The following is a 24,031-nucleotide window of genomic DNA, read 5'->3' on the forward strand; positions in this document are numbered from 1 at the left end:
AAAACATTTTTGTTCATGAGGTTTTAATTTTTGTAAATGTATGAAAACATTATAAAACCTATACAAATTTGGTATCCCTGTAATTGTACTGACCCAAAGAATAAATTAGATGCGTCATTTGTGGCGTGAAGTGAAAGCCGTAATATCCAAGCCCACAAGAATACGACACAAATTCGTTTTTTCACCATTTTCACTGCATTTGGAATTTTTTTCCCGCTTCCCAGTACATGGCATGGAATATTTAATGCGATCACTATGAAGTGCAATTTATTATGCAAAAAACGAGCCGTCACATAGCTTTTTACGTGTAAAAATAAAAAAAGTCATAGATTTTTGAAGGTGGGGAGTGAAAAATGGAAATGAAAACACGGGAAAGGGCCCGGTCCTTAACCGGTTAATGGAAAAGTGTGATATGGACCTTTTTTGCTTCAGAAGAGAATCAAGTGCCTCATATTCTCCAAGAATAGACTGGATGAAGCTTCTAGACGGGACATTGCTCTGTTATTGGAATTTTTGCAGAATGGCCTTGATAAAGGACTCTGGTACTCTACCATGAAGGTCCATTTTCAGCACTTTGTGCCTTTTTAGGTTTTAAACAAGCAGATTGTCTGCTGGCAAAAAGGCTCATCAAGGGTGCCAATAGAATCTCAGGATTTTTTCAGGATTTCCATCCACTGGGTTCACTGGGTACTTTGGAGAACCTTGATGACCTACTTTTGTTCATAGGTTACAGAATAGGAAACCACCACCAACAATTACATCATGTGTTAATTGTTTAATGACTCCAAATTTTGTGGCAAAAGAATCTTTGCCTGTCTCAATTGTATACATACAGCTTGACTATTTGTGCCACACACACAAAAGAGGGATGTGTATCAGCCTCACAGTGGACCTACACCTGCAGATGACTTGGCTCTCCAAACCATCCAGAAAAAAGAGTTTGTCCAGCATCCAGGTTGAAGGAAACTTCAATAATCTTCCATATTAAAAATTCCACTTTAATCAGATAACTTTAAAAATAGTAGAGGCATCTACTCAGGACTTTTGATTTCCAAATTCAATGCAAAATTTACTTCCATCTGAAAACCACACCTTGGACCACTGAGCATCAGTCCACTTCTTTTTCTCCTTGGCCCAGGTAAGCCACTTCTGGCGTTATCTATGTGTCAGGAGTGGCTTGACACATGGATTGTGACACTTGTAGCCCATATCCTGGATATGTCTTTGTCTGTGTACTCAATCAGTAGTCCACTCTTTGTGAATTTCTCCAAAATCTTGACCTTTTCTTAATAATCCTATCAAGGTTGCCGTTATTCCGGCTGCTTGTGCACTTTTTTTCTACCATTTGATTTTTTTTCATTCCAACTTTTCAACTTTCCATGTATATACTTTTACAGCACCCTGTGTACAGCCAGATTCTTTAGCAATGACCTTTTGTGGCCTACCCTCCTTGTGGAGTGTGTCAATAACTGCCTCTTGGACATCTGTCACGTCAGCCCTATCGTTCATTGTGTTGCCTACTTAAACTAGAATAAGGGACCTTTTAAAACACTTAGGATGCATTAGGGTATGGGTGGGGTGTGTCAATGTGTCAATCTTCAGACCAGTGCAAAGTAGAACTAGACATTTCTCTGCTGCACTAGTTTAATCATTGTGTTTGGACATGTTTGGGGATGTATATCCAGCTGCAAATTTGTGGCTAGATATATGTTCCCATAGATGGCTATGGCGCCGGGCTACAGAGAGATTGGTGAGCACCACTCACGCCTCCTTCTCTCCAGGGCACTGCTGTGTAGCCCTTGAGGAAACACGGCAGTGTGAAAGTAGCCTTAGACTGGTTAGACATACTTTGTACCCAGGGCCGATTCTAGCATATTTGCTGCCTGAGGCGAATATTAAAATGCTGCCCGCTCCCTGTTAACTAGATCCTTAAACTTTACTAACAATTAACAACCCTACAGACAGCTCCCTGACACTGTGTGACTGACTACAGGATCTGAGAGGCATTAGTGGCATCTAGTACCTTATAGATGACAATCTCTTCCATCAGTAGAACTTTATTCCGGGTTCTCCAATCCATGACGTATCACTGCTGAATTCACGGCCGGATATCTTCAGCTCCGTGCAGCATCTCCACCTGGCGTCCCTAAAAAATACCACAGTCACTTACAGTATGAAGTCTCCTGGATAACAACACTGTGCTCCTAAATAATATATACCCCTCACAACACAACTGACCTCACTCTCCACACATATAACACATCCCTTCATTATATATTCTACTGGAATTATAGCGTGTACAGCACCAAACAATATACAACACCCCCAATTTATTAATACAGACCCCCCCCAACATTTGGTTTACATGATGCAAAGTAATCTGTATCCTATAACTAATAAATATATAGCACCCCCTAATGAAATATATATATATATATATATATATAATAAATTTTTTTGTATAGCCCTGCTCTCATATATTTAAAGGCCTTGTTATTCACCACCCAATTAAATTATATACAGCTCCCATATACAGATCCCCTACAGCTTAAATAAAATCTTGCCCCACATATACAGTCCCCTCCCAGCTTAGTAATATACTGTATCCCATATACAGCCCCCAGCTTAGTAATATACTGTACCCCATATACAGCCCCTGCAGCTTAGTAATATACTGTACCCGATATACAGGCCCCCCAGCTTAGTAATATACTGTACCCGATATACAGGCCCCCCAGCTTAGTAATATACTGTACCCCATATACAGCCCCCCAGCTTAGTAATATACTGTACCCCATATACATCCCCCCAGCTTAGTGATATAGTGATATATAATATATAGCATTCCCCCCCACCCCCCGGTATAAAATAATTATGGCCCCATATAATAAATACAGCACCCCCCCCCCCAGTATAAAGTAATTATAGCCCCAAATAATATCTATAGCATCCCCCCCAGTATAAAATAATTATAGCCCCAATAATAATAATAATAATCTTTATTTATATAGCGCCATCAAATTCCGTAGCGCTTTACAAATCATAGGGGACATATACAACTATATTACATTACAAAGAACAAACAGTCATATGGAACAATAGGAGTGAGGGCCCTGCTCACAAGAGCTTACAGTCTGTGAGGATGAGGGGGTGACGTATAATGGTCCAGCCATTCTTTATAAGGGAACAATATAAAATAATTTACTAAACGATGTTGCTGCTTGAACCAGCCATCAGCCGCCATCTTATTTACAGGGTCCTAGGTGAAAAAGACTGCAGAGAAGCCTGGTGCTTGGTATATATCAGCTGTTTGCCAGATAACAGATGGGAGATAGGACATAGGATGGATTAGTAAAGGGAGAGTTGACATTTCAAGCAGTTAGCGAGTGTGATAGGCTTGCCTAAAGAGATGGGTTTTAAGAGCACGTTTAAAGCTTTGGAGGGTGGGTATTAGTCTCAGAGTCTGGGGAAGGGCATTCCAGAGAATTGGTGCAACTCGGGAGAAGTCCTGGATACGTGCATGGGAGGTTGGAATTAAGGTAGAGATTAATTTAATGTCACTGGCAGATCGAAGAGCACGAGAAGGGCGATAGACTGAAATGAGAGAAGAGAGATGGGGAGGTGCAGCATTATTCAGAGCTTTGTGGATGAGGGTTATTATTTTAAAGTGAATACGGAAGGAGACAGGTAGCCAGTGCATTGATTGGCACAAACTGGAGGCATCCGTGTAGCGTTTGGCCTGAAAGACGAGCCTGGCTGCTGCATTAAGAATAGATTGAAGAGGAGAGAGATTAGGGAGTGGAAGAAAGATTAGTAGGGAGTTACAGTAGTCTAGTCGAGAGTGACAAAGTGCAACAATTAGCATTTTAGAAGTTTCAAATGTCAGAAACGGACGGATTCTGGAGATGTTTCAGAGATGCATACGGCAAGAGCGAGCAAGAGATTGAATATATGGTAAAAAGGAGAGGTCAGAGTCCAGCACAACCCCAAGACAGCGGGCCTGCTGCCTCGGTGCTATAGTGATCCCACAGACCGAGATGGAGAGGTCAGGGTTGGTTTGGTTAGTACATGGTGGAAAGACAAGAAGATTAAGTTTCAAGAAGAGAGAGGACATGATGTTAGAGACAGCAGAGAGACATTCACTAGTGTTCTGGATTAAGGCAGGGGTGATGTTACGTGCAGAAGTATATAGCTGTGTGTCATCAGCATAAAGATGATACTGGAAACCAAATCTGCTGATGGTTTGTCCAATGGGGGCAGTATAGAGAGAGAAGAGAAGAGGACCTAGGACTGATCCCTGAGGAACCTCGACACTGAGAGGAAGATGAGAAGAGAAAGATCCAGAAAAAGAAGACGCTGAAAGTGCGGTCAGAGAGATAGGAAGAAAACCAAGAGAGTGCAGTGTCCTTTAGGCCAATGGAGTGAAGCATCCTAAGGAGGAGCTGGTGGTCCACAGTATCGAACGCTGTCGATAGATCCAGGAGAATGAGGAGAGAATAGTCGTTTTGGATTTTGCAGTGAGGAGATCATTGGAGACTTTAGAAAGAGCAGTTTCAGTGGAATACATAGAGCGGAAACCAGATTGTAGGGGTCACGGAGGGAGTTAGCTGAGAGATAGCGGGTTAGTCGAGAATAGACCAAGCGTTCCAGGAGTTTGGAGATGAATGTGAGATTAGAAACTGGTCTGTAGTTAGTAGCATTGGATGGGTCCAGTGAAGGTTTCTTTAGTAAAGGGGCAACAACAGCATGCTTGAAAGAAGAGGGGACGACAACAGAAGAGAGAGAGAGAGATTGAAAATTTTAGTTAGGTGAGAAGTGACTGCTGGGAGAGAGACTGTACCAGCTGTGAGGGGATGGGGTCACTGATGCAGGTAGTGGGGCGAGCAGAGGAAAGGAGCCTAGACACTTCTTCTTGTGACTGGCTCAAAGGAAGAGAGTGAACAAGATAAGGTATGGGAGGAAAGGAAGGGGATTAGTGGGGTGAGTGGATTGAGCAATTATTTCCTGGCGGATACAATCAATTTTATCCTTAAAATAGGTGGCCAGATCTTCAGCCCCAAGGTCTGTGACAGGTGACTGCACCTTTGGTGTTAGTAAGGAGTGAAGGGTATCAAAGAGCCTTTTGGGGTTGTTAGAGAGAGAGGATATGAGATTAGTAAAATAGATCTGTTTAGCAAGGTGAAGAAGAAGAGTGAAGAAATCAGGCGATACCTTTTTTAGGCTAACTGAGTATATTTCATGGTGAGCTTTCGAGAATACTAGTTCTCTTCGTCAGACATGATGTTGTGCATGAAACAGAAAATTCACAGCATTTTATACACACTAAACACTGATCATCAAAGGATATTTAAAAAAAAAAACAAAAAAACTCTAAAACAACAGATTGATAAAAACAGGGACATCTTATTTACAACAGGATGGCAATAAAAACATTAAAAACCTATGATGCGAGACACATGAGCTCTGGCTCTTATCTGCTTGTGGCCTCCAGGTCAGAGGTAGGAGGTCATGAAGCTGGCATGAATGTTAAGACCACTTTGCAAGGTGTTGAATCTCCTCATTAATTTATACTCCCATTCTTTCCTTTCCCTCTGTATCTTAAAATGTCCCATTAAAACAGTAATCTGCAAATCTTCCATAGTGTGGTCCACTCTGGAGAAATGTGCAGCCACTGGCAGATCTTTCCTTTCATTTTTAATATCGGCTCTGTGCGAGTTCATACGTTGATGGAGTCTCTGACCTGTTTCTCCAACATAAAGGCCTGTGGTTGGACACTGCTGACACATGATAAGGTAGACCACATTAGAGGACCTGCAGGAAAAGGTTCGCTTGATCTGATGTGCCTGCTGTGATTGAGGTACAGGTACCTGGTCACCCGTGCAAATGTACTGGCATGTTTTACACCGGAAGGACAGGAGAGGAGGGACTGGAAATATTTCTTTTAATCTTGTGTCTTTATGCAGAATCGGTTGGAGTTCCTTGGCAATGTGACGTAGGATCTCCAGCTGTGGGCTGTAAGTGACTACTAGGGGCACTCTGGCCTCCTGTTGGGTCTCCTTATATTTGAGTAAATCATCTCTGTTGATGGCTGCTGCTTTACCTATTTGGTTATCAGAGATGATTTACTCAAATATAAGGAGACCCATGAGAGAATCATCTCTGTTGATGGCTGCTGCTTTACCTATTTGGTTATAAGAGATGATTCAAATATAAGGAGACCCAACAGGAGGCCAGAGTGCCCCTAGTAGTCACTTACAGCCCACAGCTGGAGATCCTACGTCACATTGCCAAGGAACTCCAACCGATTCTGCATAAAGACACAAGATTAAAAGAAATATTTCCAGTCCCTCCTCTCCTGTCCTTCCGGCAACCACCAAACCTGAAACAACTGGTTGTCCGGAGTGCCCTGAGACCCCCATCAGAAAATGGTACCTCACCCTGCCTGCAAAGCAGGTGTAAAACATGCCAGTACATTTTCACGGGTGACCAGGTACCTGTACCTCAATCACAGCAGGTACATCAGATCAAGGGAACCTTTTCCTGCAGGTCCTCTAATGTGGTCTACCTTATCATGTGTCAGCAGTGTCCAACCACAGGCCCTTATGTTGAAGAAACGGGTCAGAGACTCCATCAATGTATGAACTCGCACAGAGCTGATATTAAAAATGAAAGGAAAGATCTGCCAGTGGCTGCACATTTCTCCAGAGAGGACCACAATATGGAAGACTTGCAGATTACTGTTTTAATGGGACATTTTAAGACACAGAGGGAAAGGAAAGAATGGGAGTATAAATTAATGAGGAGATTCAACACCTTGCAAAGTGGTCTTAACATTCATGCCAGCTTCATGACCTCCTACCTCTGACCTGGAGGCCACAAGCAGATAAAAGCCAGGGCTCATGTGTCTCGCCTCATAGGTTTTTAATGTTTTTATTGCCATCCTGTTGTAAATAAGATGTCCCTGTTTTTATCAATCTGTTGTTTTAGAGGTTTTTTTTTTTTTTTAATATCCTTTGATGATCACTGTTTAGTGTGTATAAAATGCTGTGAATTTTCTGTTTCATGCATAACATCATGTCTGACGAAGAGAACTAGTATTCTCGAAAGCTCACCATCAAATATACTCAGTTAGCCTAAAAAAGGTATCGCCTGATTTCTTCATTCTTCTTCTGCTCTCCATGGCTAACACGGTACAAATCTACACTACTAGCAAGGTGAAGGGCAGAGTTATAAGTTTTTAGCATAAATTTGAAGTGAAGAAAGTCTGCAGATGTGCGCGATTTTCTCCACAGACGCTCAGCAATCCTGGAGCACTGCCGAAGGAAACGAGTTTGTTCAGTGTGCCAAGGTTGCCTGCGTGTTTGTTGAAAATTTCGGATAGTGAGTGGTGCCATCTCATCTAGGGCGCTTCTGACAGTGTGATTATAGTGGTTAGTAGCCGGGTTTGGACAGGTGAAAGAGGAGAAGGGGGACAGTGCAGATTGTAAGTTTTCTGTGAGTTGATGAGTATCTATTGCACGTGGGTTTCGGTATGAATGATGGGTGGAAGGATTCTGAGAATGAGAAGGATTATTGAAAGTAAAAGAAAGGAGATTATGGTCTCAAAGTGGAAAGGAGGAATTGGTAAAATCAGATATTGAAGATGGTCGGGAGAAGATCAAATCGAGGATGTTTCCCTCACTATGAGTGGGGGAATCACAGAGTTATCAAAGACCTAGAGAAGTAGTTAGTGCTAAGAGCTTATAGGCAGGAGGGGAAATGGGAGTGTTAACAGGGATGTTGAAGTCTCCGATGATGATGGTTGGAATCTCACAGGATAGAAAGTGAGAGAGCCAAGAGGCAAAGTGGTCAAGAAACTGATAGGTTGAGCCAGGAGGACGGTATAATACAGCCACACGAAGAGAGAATGGGCAGAAAAGTCTAAGAGTGTGGACCTCAAAAGATGGAAAAGTAAGAGAGGGTACAGGAGGAATTACCTGGAAAGTGCATTGTGGACAGAGGAGTATGCCTACCCCACCTCCCTGCCTATTCTCAGGTCTGGAACAGTGCGAAAAATGTAAACCGCCATAAGACAATGCTGCATCGGAGGCAGAGTCATCCTGCTGGATCCATGTTTCAGTAATGGCAAGCATGTCCAAAGACTTAGAAATAATATATATAGCATTCCCCCCAGTATAAAATAATTATAGCCCCAAATAAAATACATAGCATTCCATCATCCCCCCCCCCCCAGTATAAAATAATTATGGCCCCAAATAATATATATAGCATCCCCCCCCTAGTATAAAATAATTATGGCCCCATATGATATATATAGCGCCCCCCCCCCAGTATTAAACGTTTTCTAGCCCCATATAATACTTACAGTACCCCCCCCCCCTCCCAGTATAACATGAAACCTCCCCACATTTAATTAAAATACATGAAAAATAATAAAAATCATGCTCACCTGCAAGCAGCTTCTCCCTCGGCGCACGGGTCCCATCTTCACAGTGACACAGGCAGCGTGACATCATGACGCCTGTGTCACTGCTTAGAACGGAGCGACGCAGCAGCCGGAAAGGCGCTGTGTCGCTCTGCATATAAATCGCGCCTGTGTCTTAGAGACAGCCGCGATTTATTTAGCTGGTGGGCGATTCGGGCGTTAATGGACGCCCGAATCGCCCACTTCAGAGCGGCAAAATTCGCCGCCCTTTACAGGGACCCGCATTCTGCCGCCTGAAGCGAGATTTTCATCTCGCCTCATGGCAGATGCGGCCCTGTTTGTACCGCCTATTGATTGGTCTAGTTTGCTGCTCCATACTATTGAATTTTCTGGCATACAGACTATTTTTCTGTCCGGTCAAACCACCTAGTTAACGAGGGCTCCTTTTTTGTGAGGAATCGGAAAACAGCCTAAAAATGGTCTAAAACATTCTGCGCAGCATTTCAGATGCAAATTACTCCAGTTTTCTGGCGTAGACATATTGATGTATCTCCCTCAATGACTTTTGGGTTGTCGATTGCTGTAAACCAGTTTGTTTTTAAATTTAATTACTGAAAAGAAAATAATGGCGCCAATAACGGCACCCTGTGGACCCCAAAAATTGAGCATAAAGTGAATAAAAGTATGACATAGTAGCAATTGCTCTAGCAGTATGCACAAAAAAAAATCTCTAGGCACAGGAACCCTTTACAGTTTGCTAATCTGTTGTTTGTCTTTTTAGTTTGTTTTTCTACCAAGGGGTAGAAACAAGGAAGGAAGCTAAAATATTGTTAAATAAATGCTTTTGGAATATATCGCCTTTTTTTTCTGGTTTTTGTTTTTTACCCCTAAGAACTATTGGGGTTTGGACATTTTAATGTCCTGCTAAATTTGTGTTGTATGTGTAATTTTGTATATGTAATTATGTGTTTTGCTAATGTAATTTGTCTGTATTGAAATTAAATAAAAAAATATAATAAAATAGACAAAAAGGGGGGTAAAAAGAAGTGGAGGGCAATTCCCAGATTATCTTTTATCTATCCCAGTATGATCGTGCTACCCAGAGGCTCTTGGAGGAAAAGATCCTAAAAAACAAGGGGTCAGCTGGTATTCTTCCCAAGAAGCCCATGGTTATTTAGCCCATCTCCTTGTCAAATGTCTGGTAATCGCTGTCCTTGCTTCTGTAAGGAAAAAGACAGAGGAGACCCTGAAAGAGCAATCTGTGGGTTGAATTGTATGGTCTTACCAATAACCCTGTTGTAGGTATCAAATACCTCCAGAGGTTTTAGGATGCATTCCCATTGTTGCACTTTTTTAATATCATCTTTATTAAGTTTTTCCATATTATTATAACATTTTGCACACCACACCGCTCTTCATGGGGCATCATGGTCAGAAGTGTTATATACATTTAAAACTCTTACAACACAACAATTTCATGTATCTTATCCAGGTTACCGCCCTAAATTTCCCACCCCCACCCTCCCTCCCAGAGATGCAACTGGCTTACAACCTCTATAATATTCTTATTACTGATTACTGGTTCAAAGTTCACTCCCACCATAGAATGCAGTTATTTCCTCTCTTGAAAAGAGTCTATTAACTATAGGTCCCCACATTGCCTTCCACTTCCACTCCCCATTATTTTTTTTGTGTTCCCTATATTTCTCCACCCATTGGAACAGCAGAAATTATTTCCATTTTCTTTTTACTTGTATCAGCCTAGGCAAATGTGTGGACATCCATTCGGTCACCAGTATCTTTTTAACAGCAAACTTGTTGTGAAATGGTTTATCAAAAGCCAAGTAAGCCCTTGCTGCTATTTTCCACTGCATTTCTCTCAAATTTTTGGATATAGTTGCTTTGTGAGTATCCTTCCATCCATTCAAAAGCCTCAATCCTACTTCCTGACTTGACAATTCTGTCCTGCCTTCCTCCTTCCATTTTCTTGCTAATCTCCCTTCAAAAACGTCCTCTACTGTGGGGGTGATCGCTTTCCTTATACCGGCTATTAATGGATCACCTTTCCTATGAGTTTTAAGTGCCATAAACAGTTTTTTGGTCACCTTTCTTCCCTAATTTACTTGTAAGCTGTAAATAATGCAAAAATTGTGTTTCCCCCAAATCATATTCTGCTCTTAAAGGACACCTGCCATCAGGTCTGTGTCACTTGTCCTGTCACTACAACCTGTTGGAGCAGCTCACAAGGATTATTCTTGCATTTTGAAGTGCATCAAGTGTTTTGTTGTGTTAATTTGCGCTTACATGTTTAAGGTTTGTTTTTTAATTTAAACACATATGAGGGGCCATCAATGGGCTTGAGCACTCAATTCAAGATCTATGTGTGAAAATGGCTTCGCTGGTTTTAAGAAACTGCTGACCTGCTGACCTTAAAACAAATATGGTGGTAAACATTCACTTAATGGGGGACATACCTCACATACTGGCACTAGTGCACCAGTGTTTGATGAAGTTCCTGCCACTACAGTGCCACTGGTTACATCAGGAGGCACTGACCTTATGTATTTGGCGTGAAGCTGCAATGGTGGACAATTCTTTGCCAGATCTTACCTGATGTACAATCCCGCTATAGCCTACAAACTTTCAGGCCTGAATGTCCGATGGTTATAGCTGGCTAGCTCTGCTGCCGCTGGCCATGCTCCCTTTGCAGACGGGTATAGAGATGGCGTGAGAGGTGGAAATAATCTCAATTGGTGGCTGTTCACTAGTATTTTTGGCAAAAAACTTGAATGCATTCCTGAGAAATTACCTTCTATTTGTACATACACACAATACAAATGTCCACTTTTATTTCTTATTTTATTTTTCTCAGTTTTCTTATCTATGATGGAAGAGAAGCATCAAGTATGCTCAGCAATTGCATAAGTATAAGTTATCATTAGTTATTATGTAAAGCAAGAAACCACAATAAATATTTTTTGCTTACTACAGGTTTTATGTTTTGTTTTTCCTCAGCTCGTTCTATTGGATCAATTTCTCTTCGAAAAGCAGAGAACATCGATTACAAGTATCATTTTGATGTTTTTAGCATCAATTTTAATGAGGAACTTGTTGCACTTTATGGTGGCAGCCTTCAAAAGCAAACAGAATTTGTACATATTAGCATTAAAGCAATCCTACGCCTTTATAAGGTAAGATTTAAAACAAAAAAATATCCTTTTACATACATAGGTGTGTGTGGTGTTTTTTATTTCTTTTACCAAATTAAAATAAGCAATAATGGGAACCTGTCAGCATACGAAAACCTAATAAACACTTCAGTTGCCTTATCAAGTATATTGAAAATTTTCAATTCATGTTCCTTTCATGGACCAATGGTGGCATCACACTTAAAATTAACTTTAAAGGGAGCCTGTTACACATTAAAGTGTAACGCAAAAAAGATTTGTTAACCTTGCTGACTTTTATGGTTAGGAAGATAATTAGATTTAACTTTACCTGGCTTCATGGCAGCACCTCACGGTTAAGCTGTTGCCATTTAGAGGCACAACTACATTGCTACCTTCTCATGGCTACCTTTGCATGGCAAATATTAGGTGCTGACTGCGCAAAATTTTTCTCCAGTTATCCTTGGCATCAGTCTTTTTCACTTGAGAAAGGGGTTCCTATGCCCGAAACGCGTTGTGACTTGAAAACCTTGTAATTGATTATAAATAAAACCTTTTAAACCAATACCCCAGAGTGCACCATTCGATTAGACTACCTTTTATAAATATCATTCCCAAAATGACTCCTGGCTGTACTAGCTCAAAAGGTGCCTCTACACAATACTGAGCAATGGATCTCAATACTCATGACCATGTGATATTTCAATTTTTCTTGTTTGCATGTGTGAGTATACAAATATATATATATTTTTCAAGTGGGAAGGGGGGCCCATGCCGAAGCCTGCTAAGAATGCCCCGAGGCCCACATATATAAAAATGATGTACAATAAACAAAATCTTTATTTTATTTACAACCCCCCCCCTACAATTATAAATTTGCCTATCTTTTACCAAACAAATTTTTAATAAAAAGTGATTTAAAAAAGTGTCTAGGCGAAAATGGTATTGTTGTAAAGTACATGTTCTGCAAAAAAACAAGCTCTCAACCAGCTATATATACTCGAGTATAAGCCTAGTTTTTCAGCACAAAAAATGTGCTGAAAACCCAAACTCTGCTTATATTCGAGTAAAAAAAAATATAGGTTTTACCAGGTTTTTGTGGTAAAATTAGGGGCCACGGCTTATACTTGAGTATAAACGGTAGACCAATTTTAAGTTTTATGCCACTAGGAAAATGGCAATGCAAATATTATAGATTATATTTTCTATAGACCCGTAAAACTTCCTGCTCTTCAGTGAGATGACGACAGGCTGTTCACACCTCTGCCCTGCCACTGTCCCAATAGTGTTTCACTCCACAAAATGTTGGCCATTATAATTGACTGAAGCGTTAAAGAAGAGTGCTTTCTGTACATGTAAAGCTAGGGGATTCGGCAGGTTAATGGAAACCTTTTATATAGAGTTTCTGTGTTGCTCGTCTATAATGGAAGAGCATAACTGGAGATTAAGCAATGGTGTCAACAGAAACTGCGACATGTAATTTTCATTTTCTCTTATCTATTCAGTATCTGTGAGTGAGTTTGGGAATGAGGGAAAGGATGATAAGAAGCAAGTCACACATATTCCCATGCTACAGCCAATGGTTTGGGGAAGGTCAGCTGGATGTAAGGGATTCGGGTAGCAAAGAATTTAGTAATATCCAACAATTGGGCTAATGTGGCCCTTGGTTATATTGAGTTTGTTGACAACCCTGAAGTAAAAATAAATAAATAAGAGAAAAGAGGCATTAAACTTCTTGCTTAGTAAGTTCTAGTAGTAGTAGTACTAATGATTTATTCAATGTTAGTTTATGTTGACAACTTAAAATCCTGCACTGCAAACTAGTAGAGATTTGTGTAGCTGCTGCAGATATGTCATTTGTCTTTCACCATACTGAAATATTCAGTATTTTTAAACATATAATAAGCTTCTAGAAGAGATGCATATTAATTGTGTATTCATTAACTTGTTTTCTTTATTTATTAAGAACCAAGAATTACCTCCACAAAGTGTTACAATTCTTGGACATTCAATGGGTGGCCTTATTGCAAGAGCGTTATTTACACTAAAGAATTTTAAGCCTCAACTGATAAACCTCATTATTACACAAGCTACTCCTCATGTTATGCCAGTGTTGCCTATAGATTATTATCTAACTGGTAAGTTTAACTTTAAATATATGCATCACGCAAAATGAAACTCATTTATTAGATATCTGATCTTATTATCTGAATGTATTAGATTGCCTGCTCATCAGGATATTATGGGGCAGCCATATAGTGCTTATATTCATCTACCCAAACTTATTGATTTATGGCAGTAGTTAACAGCTTGTGCCTCATATTTTCTCCAGAAGGCACGGGCCTGTGGTTACTTCATCATCTCTTACATCTATGTACTTGGAATACAACATTCTTTAAAAATTAGAATCAGATTAATAGTGATCGGACTGCTATTCACACACTGATAAGTTAACAGAGGTCTATTACATGCGTTCACAGCCACCGAGGTAATGTTTAGGTAAGGTCCTTTTCCTGACTGCAATTGCATTGCACTCTCTCTGTAGAGAGTGGGGGGTGAGCAGTGCTCTATCCGGCCATGTGCTTTGTCTGGGTTCCGGTCCATTTAAGTCAGTCATCTGAATGTAACCTTAATGTATTTTATCTGTATTCATGCATAGAGAACTTTTCTGCTACCCTTGATGATGATTGCTACCGAGCTGTGGTTGCACTTCTACTAAGTGATCCATCAAGTAATACATCAACGGACATGGGAGAAAGGGGTAGAGCCCATAGCTCCTCAGTACTACAGAGAATATTTTTTAGACTGATCTTTATTGATTTTTAATTTTTATATAAACAATACAAACATCGCCCCCATTTAGTGAGAAACCTCCCCACTTCCGGCCCATGGTAGCTTCTAAAATCTTAGGATGGGTCTTATGCGTCAATCCCTAACTTATGAAATTATATTATTCACACCCCTGTCCTTCAGCCCCCATCCCAATCATAGACAGTCATTTATACCCTGACATTTGTGCCTCCCAATCTAATCCTTTTGCTCAGTAATGCTTGCGATGCCAATCCAGGTGTGTCTAGCCATGCACTCCATAGTTTCTCAAATTTGTCAGGGTTCCCCCTCATCTGCAACACTTTGTGCTCATTTAGTAACAAGCCATTAGCTTTGAGGAATTCTGACTCGGTAGGCGACAGTGCTTGTATCCAGCGGGTCATTTTTTGCGCCACCAATAAGGGACAGCTTATGGCTATTTTACCCCTCATAGTCAGTTGCACCTCTTCCACGCATCCCAACACACAGAGCAGTATATTTCTAGGCAGTTGTGTAGAAAAATCCTTTTCCCCTAGCGTCCCCCATGATGCCCCACGTGGAGGTTGACCCTTGACCCTGCAGGGACAGGAAGTGGAAAGGTTAAATAGCCCCCCCTCCCCTGCATCCAATACCAGTGGTTTCCTGTCCCTACACGGGGCAGAGAATGGAGAGTTCTCTCCCTGTCTCCTCTAAATGGAACCATATGGGGGAGTTCCTAAGGGGAGCGGGACTAGTTCCATACCCCAGGAGACCGTGGAGCGACCGGTGCTGCAGCAGCCTTTCTATCCCCTCCAGATCTCCGTCCAGCTCTGTCTGCGGGTCTGGGAAGCCAAAGACACCCGTCAACGCCATCTTGCTGCTCCCGACCGTGTCTCGGGAGCCGAATGACGACTTCCGGTGAGCGCATCTCACCAGAAGTGACGTAATCAGCATTTGAATTCAAAACTCTCTGCGCCAAAATTAAAATTTGGCGCACACTGATCTGAGGTCTTCAAGGATTGCTATCATCAGATGCAGATCTGGTCCTGGTCTAATAATCCCCTTCAAACCCGTTAAATTCTTATTTCTGTCAGCAGGTGCTGTGTGAATACTGCAGGTTTCTGAATAAGGTCAGGATTTGTCTTTCTGTAGTATACATGTGTTTTAGATTTTATCTAAATGAATGATACTCTATTTACATTGGAAGCGTGGAATCCCTTGCTATGGATATATTTCTGCTAGAACACCTGCCTATAACTCATGTGAGTGGTTTTTCGACCAATCTCTATCTCTTTAGCAGAATTGTAAAGAGAAGGAGAGAACTAAAGAGTACGTGGGTGGAAAAACCTAGAGGTTGAGAAATAGAAAGCATCTTTCCGTAGATGTAATATGTGCTATAATAAGCTGCCAACCGAATACAAAAAACCTGTGTGCAAGGAGTGTATTGACGGATTGATGCGAGAAGAAAAATCATTTATGGACAAGATGAAAAGTTTAATTAACGGTGCCTGTTTGAAAAAGACCAAGAATAATAGTCGCTTTCAGAATCTGACAGTGAACAGGCTTCTACACCACATGCAGATCCATTCGAAGCCAAACCACCTTTCTTCTTCAGCTACTAAGATGGAATCTAGATACAGGTTTGTTTCGGAAGTTTTAGAAACAGCTGTCATGGATTCTCTCAAAATTGTGGATATTGAAGAGTCAAAATCAGTTCAGGACAAACTCTTTGGCACCCTAAGAACAAAGAAAAGGAGATTCTTTCTAGTCAACAAGACCTTAAAAAAGTTAATCTTAGAAAAATGGAGGGAACCAGAGAATAGAATTTCATTGTCCCGAGAATTCCAAAATTGATTAATTTTTGATGAGCAAGATTCTCGATTATTGAACAATCCACCTAAAGTATATGTGCAAGTAACAAAGATTGCAAAAAAGACCGACCTTCTGTTTAAGGATGCTATACAACTTAAGGATCCGCTTGATAGGAAACCAGATAGTCTGCTAAAAAAAAAGGCCTGGGAATCAAGCATGTTTAATCTTAGGTCAAATATAGCAACAACATCTGTGTCTCGCACAATGTTGTTTTGGTTGACAGAATTGGAGAATCATATCAGAAGTGGATCTCCGAGAGAAGTCCTTATAGATACCATACCAACGGTAAAAGTCTGCCACTGGATTTATAGCCGACGCTTCAGCAGAATGCATGAGATTTAGTGCTAAAGAGGGGGCACTATCTAATTCAACCAGGCGTACACTCTGGTTGAGACAGTGGAGTCGTGACTTCTGTTCTATGTGTAAATTGTGTGATACCCCATTCGAAGGGGAATTTGTTTTTGGACCAGAACTAGACGCAATCCTAAAAAGTGTTCCTAAGAATCAGCCCTTTTGTTATCCAAAAGAAAGAAGATATAAAGGAAAAGGAAAACAAGGAAGGTGGAGTCATCCTAAAGGAGGAAGAGGTTTTCTTCTTAGTTACAGCAACGCGACACAACCATTTTTGGAAACAATGACGCCAGAGTGGGCGTTAGACTCCTGGGATTCTACCAAAATTGGTCCCAGATAACGACAAACGCCTGGGTTCTGATTCTGTTGGAAAATGGCTACAAGTTGGAACTAGCAGCTTTTCCTCACAGAAAATTTATAGTGACCAAGCAACCAAATCGGACTCTCTCTCCAACTATGGCAAGAAGTCTTGAAACTTCAGGACATGGGAGTAATAACACCAGTACCGGAAAATTCTGTATTGGGCGGACATTATTGCGCAACTCTTTCTGATTTAAAAAAACCCAATGGCTCCTTTCGTCTCATTTTCAATTTAAAACGTCTAAACAAATGTATCCTATACAGGAATTTCAAGATGGAGAACATGAGTTCAGCCACAAACCTAATTCCTCAGCATGCGTTCTTATGTACAATAAACGTAATGGATGCATATTACCATGTGCCGAATTACTCACTGTCCCAGAAATATCTCTGGTTCGTGGTTCCCTTTCCAGTTCAGGGCCTTACCGTTTGGAGTCTCATCAGCCCCAAGGACGGTCTCCAAAATTACAATAGAGGTTGTGGCCCATTTTAAGAATGAGGAAGGTTAGAGTCATTCCATATTTTGATAATCTACTAATAATTGGAAGGACGGAAAAGGAATTGATTGCACACTTAATTATTTCAACACTGCAACAGTTGGGATGGATTATCAACTGGGAGAAGTCCAGACTTTCTCCCAGCAAGGAGACTATTTTTCCTAGGGACACTAATAAATTCAAGTTTCCAGATGTCTTTTCTTTTTTTATGATACAAAAAATAATATCCTTTCTGGAACATCGCAGCTGTACAGTGAGGGAGGCGATGAAGGTTCTGGGTCATCTGACCTACCTGTATAAGTTCGGTTCAGTGGAGCCAAAGTCAAACGAGAACCTTCCAGAACTGGATTTTATCTTCCTGGGACAAAAATCCTCTCCATCTGGATCAGAAGCTCCATCACCATCCATCAAGTCGTTCCTAGTATGGTGGATAGAAGAAGAACCTCTAAAGAAGGGGTTTAACTGGTTTCCCTGGCCTGTAAGTCATACAGACAGATGCAAGTTTGTCAGGTTGGGGAGCATACCTGTAGGGAAATTGTCTTCAAGGCCTATGGCCCTTGACAATTCAGAGAGGTTCCTCAAATTATTGATAACTGAGAGCAGTTTTGAAAGGGAGCCCCCAATATCTGAAGAATTTTCATGTCAAAATTTATTTGGACCATGTGACGGTGACAGTAGCCTATTTCTGTCATCAAGGAGGCACCAGGAATCTGGATCTGGTACGTCTGCCAAAAAGAATCTTCTCCTGGGCAAAGAACAACATATTGGGGTACATTTACTTACCCGGTCCCTTGGAGTTCCCGAAAGTGCATTGTCCGACGACCATGTATGGTGCCGCGATTCACGAAGATAGTACGCCCGATATCCTGCATGTGTCGCTTCCCCGCTCAGGTCCACCGGAGTTCACCATCTTTTTCCTGGTGTATGTAAGTGCATTGGATCTGAAACTTGATTTGAATCTTAGTCCGAATCAGTCGGATCGTCCAACGACACGCCACCCCCTGGTTTCTGTCGCATGAAAGCTGAAATCCCTGTCAAAGCGGCGCAAATCCCGAAACACAAGGCAGATTAGGTCTCCCAAATGGATTCATTGTCACAAGTGGTACGCTCCTTTAATGTATGCTTTACCCCCAATTCCTGTAATTACAAAGATGATATAGAAAATGTTATCAGACAGAGCAAAGGTGATTGTAATAGTCCCATTTTGGCCAAAAAAGAATTGGTTTACGGCCCTTAAGGATCTAGCAGTAGCAGAACCAATACTACTACCGGCCAGTGTATCATCCAAACCCTCAAGCCCTCAACCTTTTGGCCTGGATCCTGAGTGGAGACTATCGAGATCTAGAGGCTTGTCAGTGTCATTTTTACGCTAAAGGCAAGTCATAAACCAGTAACCTTTGCTATATATTCAAAAATATGGAAAAGATTTGTATCTTTTTGTGGCACAGAAACCCCTAATCAATTATCTCCCAATATTTCTCTTACTTCCCGGTTAAGATCTAAATTCAAACTAAAAATTCCAACTTGTGATCTTTCATTAGTCTTAAATTATCTAGCAGGTCCCCCCTTCGAACCACTCGAGTCAGATAACGTAAAAGATCTTACTTTAAAAGTAACATTTTTGACAGCTATCACATCAGCTAGGAGATGGGGGGAAATACTGGCCTTCTCAATTAGAGAACACTATTTAAAAATGGCTAATGACAGAAGAACTCTAACACTAGACAAAACTTTTGTTCCCAAGGTCTCTTCTGAAATCAAGCGATCATCCTGCCTTCCTTCTGCCAAGAACCGACGAATCAAAAAGAAGTTGCATGGCACTCATTAGATGTCAGAAGAGCCTTATTGCGATATTTAGAGTAAACCGAACCTTGGCAGAAAGATTGTAACCACCTCCTTCAATATGGTGGAAAGAATAAAGGCAGAAAAGCATCCAAAGCCTCAATTGCGAGATGGATCCAGATGATCATCAAGGCAGCATATACACCACAACATCTACTTGCTCCGGAATCAACAAAAGCGCAATCAAATCGGGCCATGGCGACCTCCTGGAGAGAGAAAAGAGAAGCTTCAATAGAAGAGATTTGTAGGGCTGCAACCTGGTCCAGCCATATGACTTTTGCCAGCCATTATAGATTAGATATCCACGATACGATAAGAATAATTCAACTTATCCAGTAGGTCCAAGACTCCTGACTAAAAGGTGGACAGGTGCGTGAGGGTCCACAGCATATGCGCCATATCTTCAGGAGCTTCCCCACACTTTGGGCAGGTATCATCTGGTCAGATTCCTATATCGTGCAAGAACTTTGGTGTACGATAAACTTGATATAGGATAAAAATTTGGGACAGCCTTCCAGACTCGCTAATAGACAGAGTCGCGATTGCCTTCAGTATGCCCTCCCATTGGTCATCCGTAATAGCACCTGCGTCTCTTTCCCACTTTTGCCTAACCCAAAGGAGTGGCCATCCAAGAATTTGGCAAGTAAGAGTAGGTACATCAACGATATAAGTCCTGGTAGATGGGGCGCATTAGCTACAAAGCTAATAAGTGGGTCTGTTTTTGTATCTAGAGGAGTTAGTAGTTTTTGTGCCTCAAACGCATGGCGCACTTATCTGTAGAAGCAACTAGAAGCAGTGATAGCTCCTCCTGCAGCCACTGAAAGATTTTATTTTCCCTTTATCACCTAGATGCGATAGTTTAGTGAGTTCCCAGGGACAACGTTTCTTTTCCAAATTTTTAATGTAGCCATTGTTCAATAAATGTTGTGGAGTCTTGACCTTCTTCCTTTTAAATTATCCCCACCAGCCACAAGTTATTTCTGCATGTCCTATTTTCTCGATCATTGGTTTTCTCCTAAGGAGCGCCAATCTCATCCTGCCCACGTCTTGAAGCTTTTTTACATTTTGCCATATCATACTCCAGTTCTGAGGTTTTCTGATCTACCTCTGTAGTGCGTTCAGATATTTTATGCACATCATGTCACAGAATGGATAGGTCTTCGCTCAGTCCCTCCAGCTGCTGTGTGAGGGAGCTGATGTGTGGCAGCCTGTGTGGAAGCCATGACCGACCTAGGTGTCTGAAGTCAATCGGTCACCCACCTCCATATGATCAGAGAGCTCATCCTCCGACAGATCCGGTCCCTGCTGACTGGTCTAGCTGACCGCTGCCATGTAACTTCAGGAGGGCCTGATCGGCCTACTCGTGTCTGAGTGGAAAAGCATCCCAGCCGGTCTGCAATGTGCTTCTGGCTGCAGAATTTAGCGGGCGTGGATGCAGAGGCACCGGTGCCATGTTGGAAATCTGGGCCACAAGATGCTTTCACGCTTCTGGTGGATTAGAAAGCATTTTTTGGGCATGTGCCAGTTGATGTCTGCAGCTGGATCACCGGTTTTGGAGCCAGGGCTCAGACAGGAACCAGGTAAAAGCAGGATAATTGGTGGGAGCTATCCCTACTTACGTCGCCCTGCATGCTCAGCCAGGTCACGACCCCCTATAGAGAATATTTCTGACTTTAAGTGCATGCTTGGAATAGAGAGAATTAAGATTTTTTTTGGAGGATGATCTTTGGTGTTTATTTAAATCTTCTCTAACCTTCCTTACCTGTTGCTTGGCTTGCTTTGGTAAAAAATTTGCACCAGTATTTAGAGACCATTTAAGTTACTTTGTGATAATCTTTTCCCCTATTTTAGCAACTTTTCACAATTGCCAGACAAGGTGTGAATTTTAAGAAGGCGTAATAAAAATGGTCCCCGATGAACCAAAAAAGAAAGTGTGCCAATGAAAGCATTCTGTCTCTGGTGCCTACTGTCGCTTTGGGCCATAATTGGTGATGTCCTCTTAATGCTGCACATGAGCGAATCCCTAGCCTCAGCATCATGCGTTGCTGTCAACCAGAGATTGACTCATGGTGACTAAGGGTTTCCACTGTGTTTATATATATTTTTTTAATCTGTCTGGCATATTCAAGGCAAAAATCTCTCATTTAATTCCATAGCTGAAAACCCATAGGGAACATTATAGCACATCTTTTTGTTCCGACTGCAATAACCCTGTATAGTCAAGAACTGGCTACGTTGTGTTCGTGAAATGGAAATGTTGGTAGTGGGTGGAGCTTTTGCATCTTATTTTTTACTTTTTTATATTGTATAAATTGTGCATATTGTGGCTCATATTATGTGAAATTTGTGTTATGTTGATGTTGTGTATATTGTAACTATAGCGTAATAAATTAACATTTTTGTAATGAAATGAATTTTGACCTTCTATTTGACAACATTGGGGAGATGCAGCAAGTCTTGTCCACTGTTTCTGGCATGTGAGGGTACCTTTTTTCCTGATTTGCTGATACTGCGCTGCATGCCTCTTTGGGCATGACAGAGCTTAAAGGTGAAAGGGTTAAAATAAAGCCCCGACATGCCTGCATTATTAAATCTTCCCCTGAAAAGTACTCAAAGTATCTCGCAAGTACTCCTCCTTTTTAGACCAGATTTGACCAGGCCAGGGCCTCATAGTAAATCCAACGTATGGAACGCTGGTAGTGGGGGAACGCAAAGGCTGGCGTTTAAAACCTCCCCCACATGGTATTGAATACTGCCATAGGAACATGCACTTGAACATAAAGTTATAACTGGTAAAAATGCCTGTAGTTGATATTGCATTATCCCAGATGTATTTAGATTTTTATTTTTATGTATCCTTTTTTAACAGATTTTTATGCCTTAGTGAATGATTACTGGAATCTGAATGCACATGAACTGCAAAATATAACTGTACTTTCTGTTGCTGGTGGATTTCGAGATTACCAAGTTCGCTCAGGATTGACAATTTTGCCATCCCTTAATATGAGGAACGGTGCCTTGTCTGTAGTGGTAATACAATTTTCTCTTTTTATATTGATTCTGTAATCATGGATTTAACATTTTAATAGATTCCGAAGGGTTCTCTTTATAATACTAAAGTTGTGTTATTGAATTACGTTTTGAAAAGCAGCAGGCAGCACATATGCTTTTACAAGTACCACATGTACATAAACAACGCAAAGCAAATGGTCCTCATCCTTGATCTCCAGCACTTGAGGGTAAATGGATATGCTGTTGGGAGAAACTCCTCCTTGCTGCCCTTTCAAAACACAATTCAAGCAAACTCTGTGAATGTGACCTCACAGCCTATCCTAAGGATATGCAACGGGAATAATATCCTAAAAAACCCTTTTTACCAAATTGGGAAATTGATAATGTATATTATGACTAGATGTCATCTCGTGCTAATTGTGAGTAACTCTCTCCGAGACCTCTAAGTAAAATAATGCAGTGTTGCTACAGATTATTTCATTAAATGACAATAACATCTACAGAATTATTTTTGGACTATAAGAAGCACCTTCCCATAAGATGCACCCCATATTTGAACATCAAAAAAGGATATATATATTGGACACCCATTTGGTGGTCACACACATCTCTGTAATAGCTCCACTACATTCACACACTGATATCTCTTCTATATAAATTCACACAGCTCTGCTGCATATACAGATACAGCCTTGTTACATTGCAAACCCCACCCCACCCCCAACACACCATCAGCTTTCAACCCCTTATAAAGATTAATGCCCTTCGTATCCTAAGGGTGTGTTCACATGTGGCGTTTTGGTGATTGGATTTGTAAACATGTGTCAGTACGGATGTGTTTTACATGTTTCCATGCGTTTGGCTGCTTTGAAAGAGTTTTTCTTTATTGCTGAAAGTGTAAGCAACTGTGAAAATGTTAACACAGCTGCTCAAACCTCAGGTATGACCTCACCTCATGCTTACTTCGCACCATATTTACTAAATTCTTTCGGCTCCACACCCCCTCAGTTTACCAACCTGCTTCCCCCCCACGTTTCATTATCTATCAAACATTTAGAATAAATAACCCCCCCACCACCAGCTTTTCATCCCCTGTGTAAAACAATTCCTCTCATCTCCTCTGTGATGGGCGGCACGGTGGCTGAGTGAGTAGCACTTCTGCCTTGCAGCGCTGGGGTCTTGGGTTCGAATCCCATTTAGGTCAATATCTGCAAAGATTTTGTATGTTCTCTCTGTGTTTGCGTGGGTTCTCCGGTTTCCTCCCACACTCCAAAGCATACTGTTGTTTAGATTGTGTCAGCCCCATGGGGACATGGACCAATTTGACATGCTTTGTGCAGCACTGCGTAATCTGTGTGCACTATATAAAGAATTATTATTTATTCTCCGTCCCTTACATCTCCTGCAGCTCCCCAGCCTTACAGCTGCTCACATTCTCCATGTAGCTGCAGGGCACAGACAGCTCACTACATGTAGTGAACTTTCTCTGCTTCGGGTCATATGACTTGAAAATCGCATATCCCGATTACATCATCAAAGGTCCTTTGGGGCAGCCAGGACATGTTTCATGTCCATAACATAAGCCTGCCCATACCATAATCTTACCACCACCAATGGCCACTCGATTCACAATGTTGACATCTGCAAACCGCTCGCACACATGACTGCATATATGGAGTTTGCCATCTGCACTGTACATGGGAAAACTAGGATTCATC

At 41.4% G+C, this 24,031-nt stretch overlaps 1 protein-coding gene across 1 annotated transcript in view; it reads left to right on the forward strand.

Moving 5' to 3' along the window:
• The window catches only part of PGAP1 (post-GPI attachment to proteins inositol deacylase 1), a 316,353-nt gene that overhangs the window by 22,806 nt on the left and 269,516 nt on the right, over nucleotides 1-24,031 (forward strand). Inside the window, exons 3-5 of the mRNA XM_072120897.1 lie at nucleotides 11,441-11,616; nucleotides 13,559-13,730; nucleotides 22,171-22,331. Of these exons, the coding sequence (XP_071976998.1) occupies nucleotides 11,441-11,616; nucleotides 13,559-13,730; nucleotides 22,171-22,331 (509 nt within the window). The remainder of the gene's footprint in view (nucleotides 1-11,440; nucleotides 11,617-13,558; nucleotides 13,731-22,170; nucleotides 22,332-24,031) is intronic.

The sequence above is a fragment of the Engystomops pustulosus genome, chromosome 8 (assembly GCF_040894005.1).
Source record: "Engystomops pustulosus chromosome 8, aEngPut4.maternal, whole genome shotgun sequence".
In the NCBI taxonomy this organism is placed as follows: domain Eukaryota; kingdom Metazoa; phylum Chordata; class Amphibia; order Anura; family Leptodactylidae; genus Engystomops; species Engystomops pustulosus.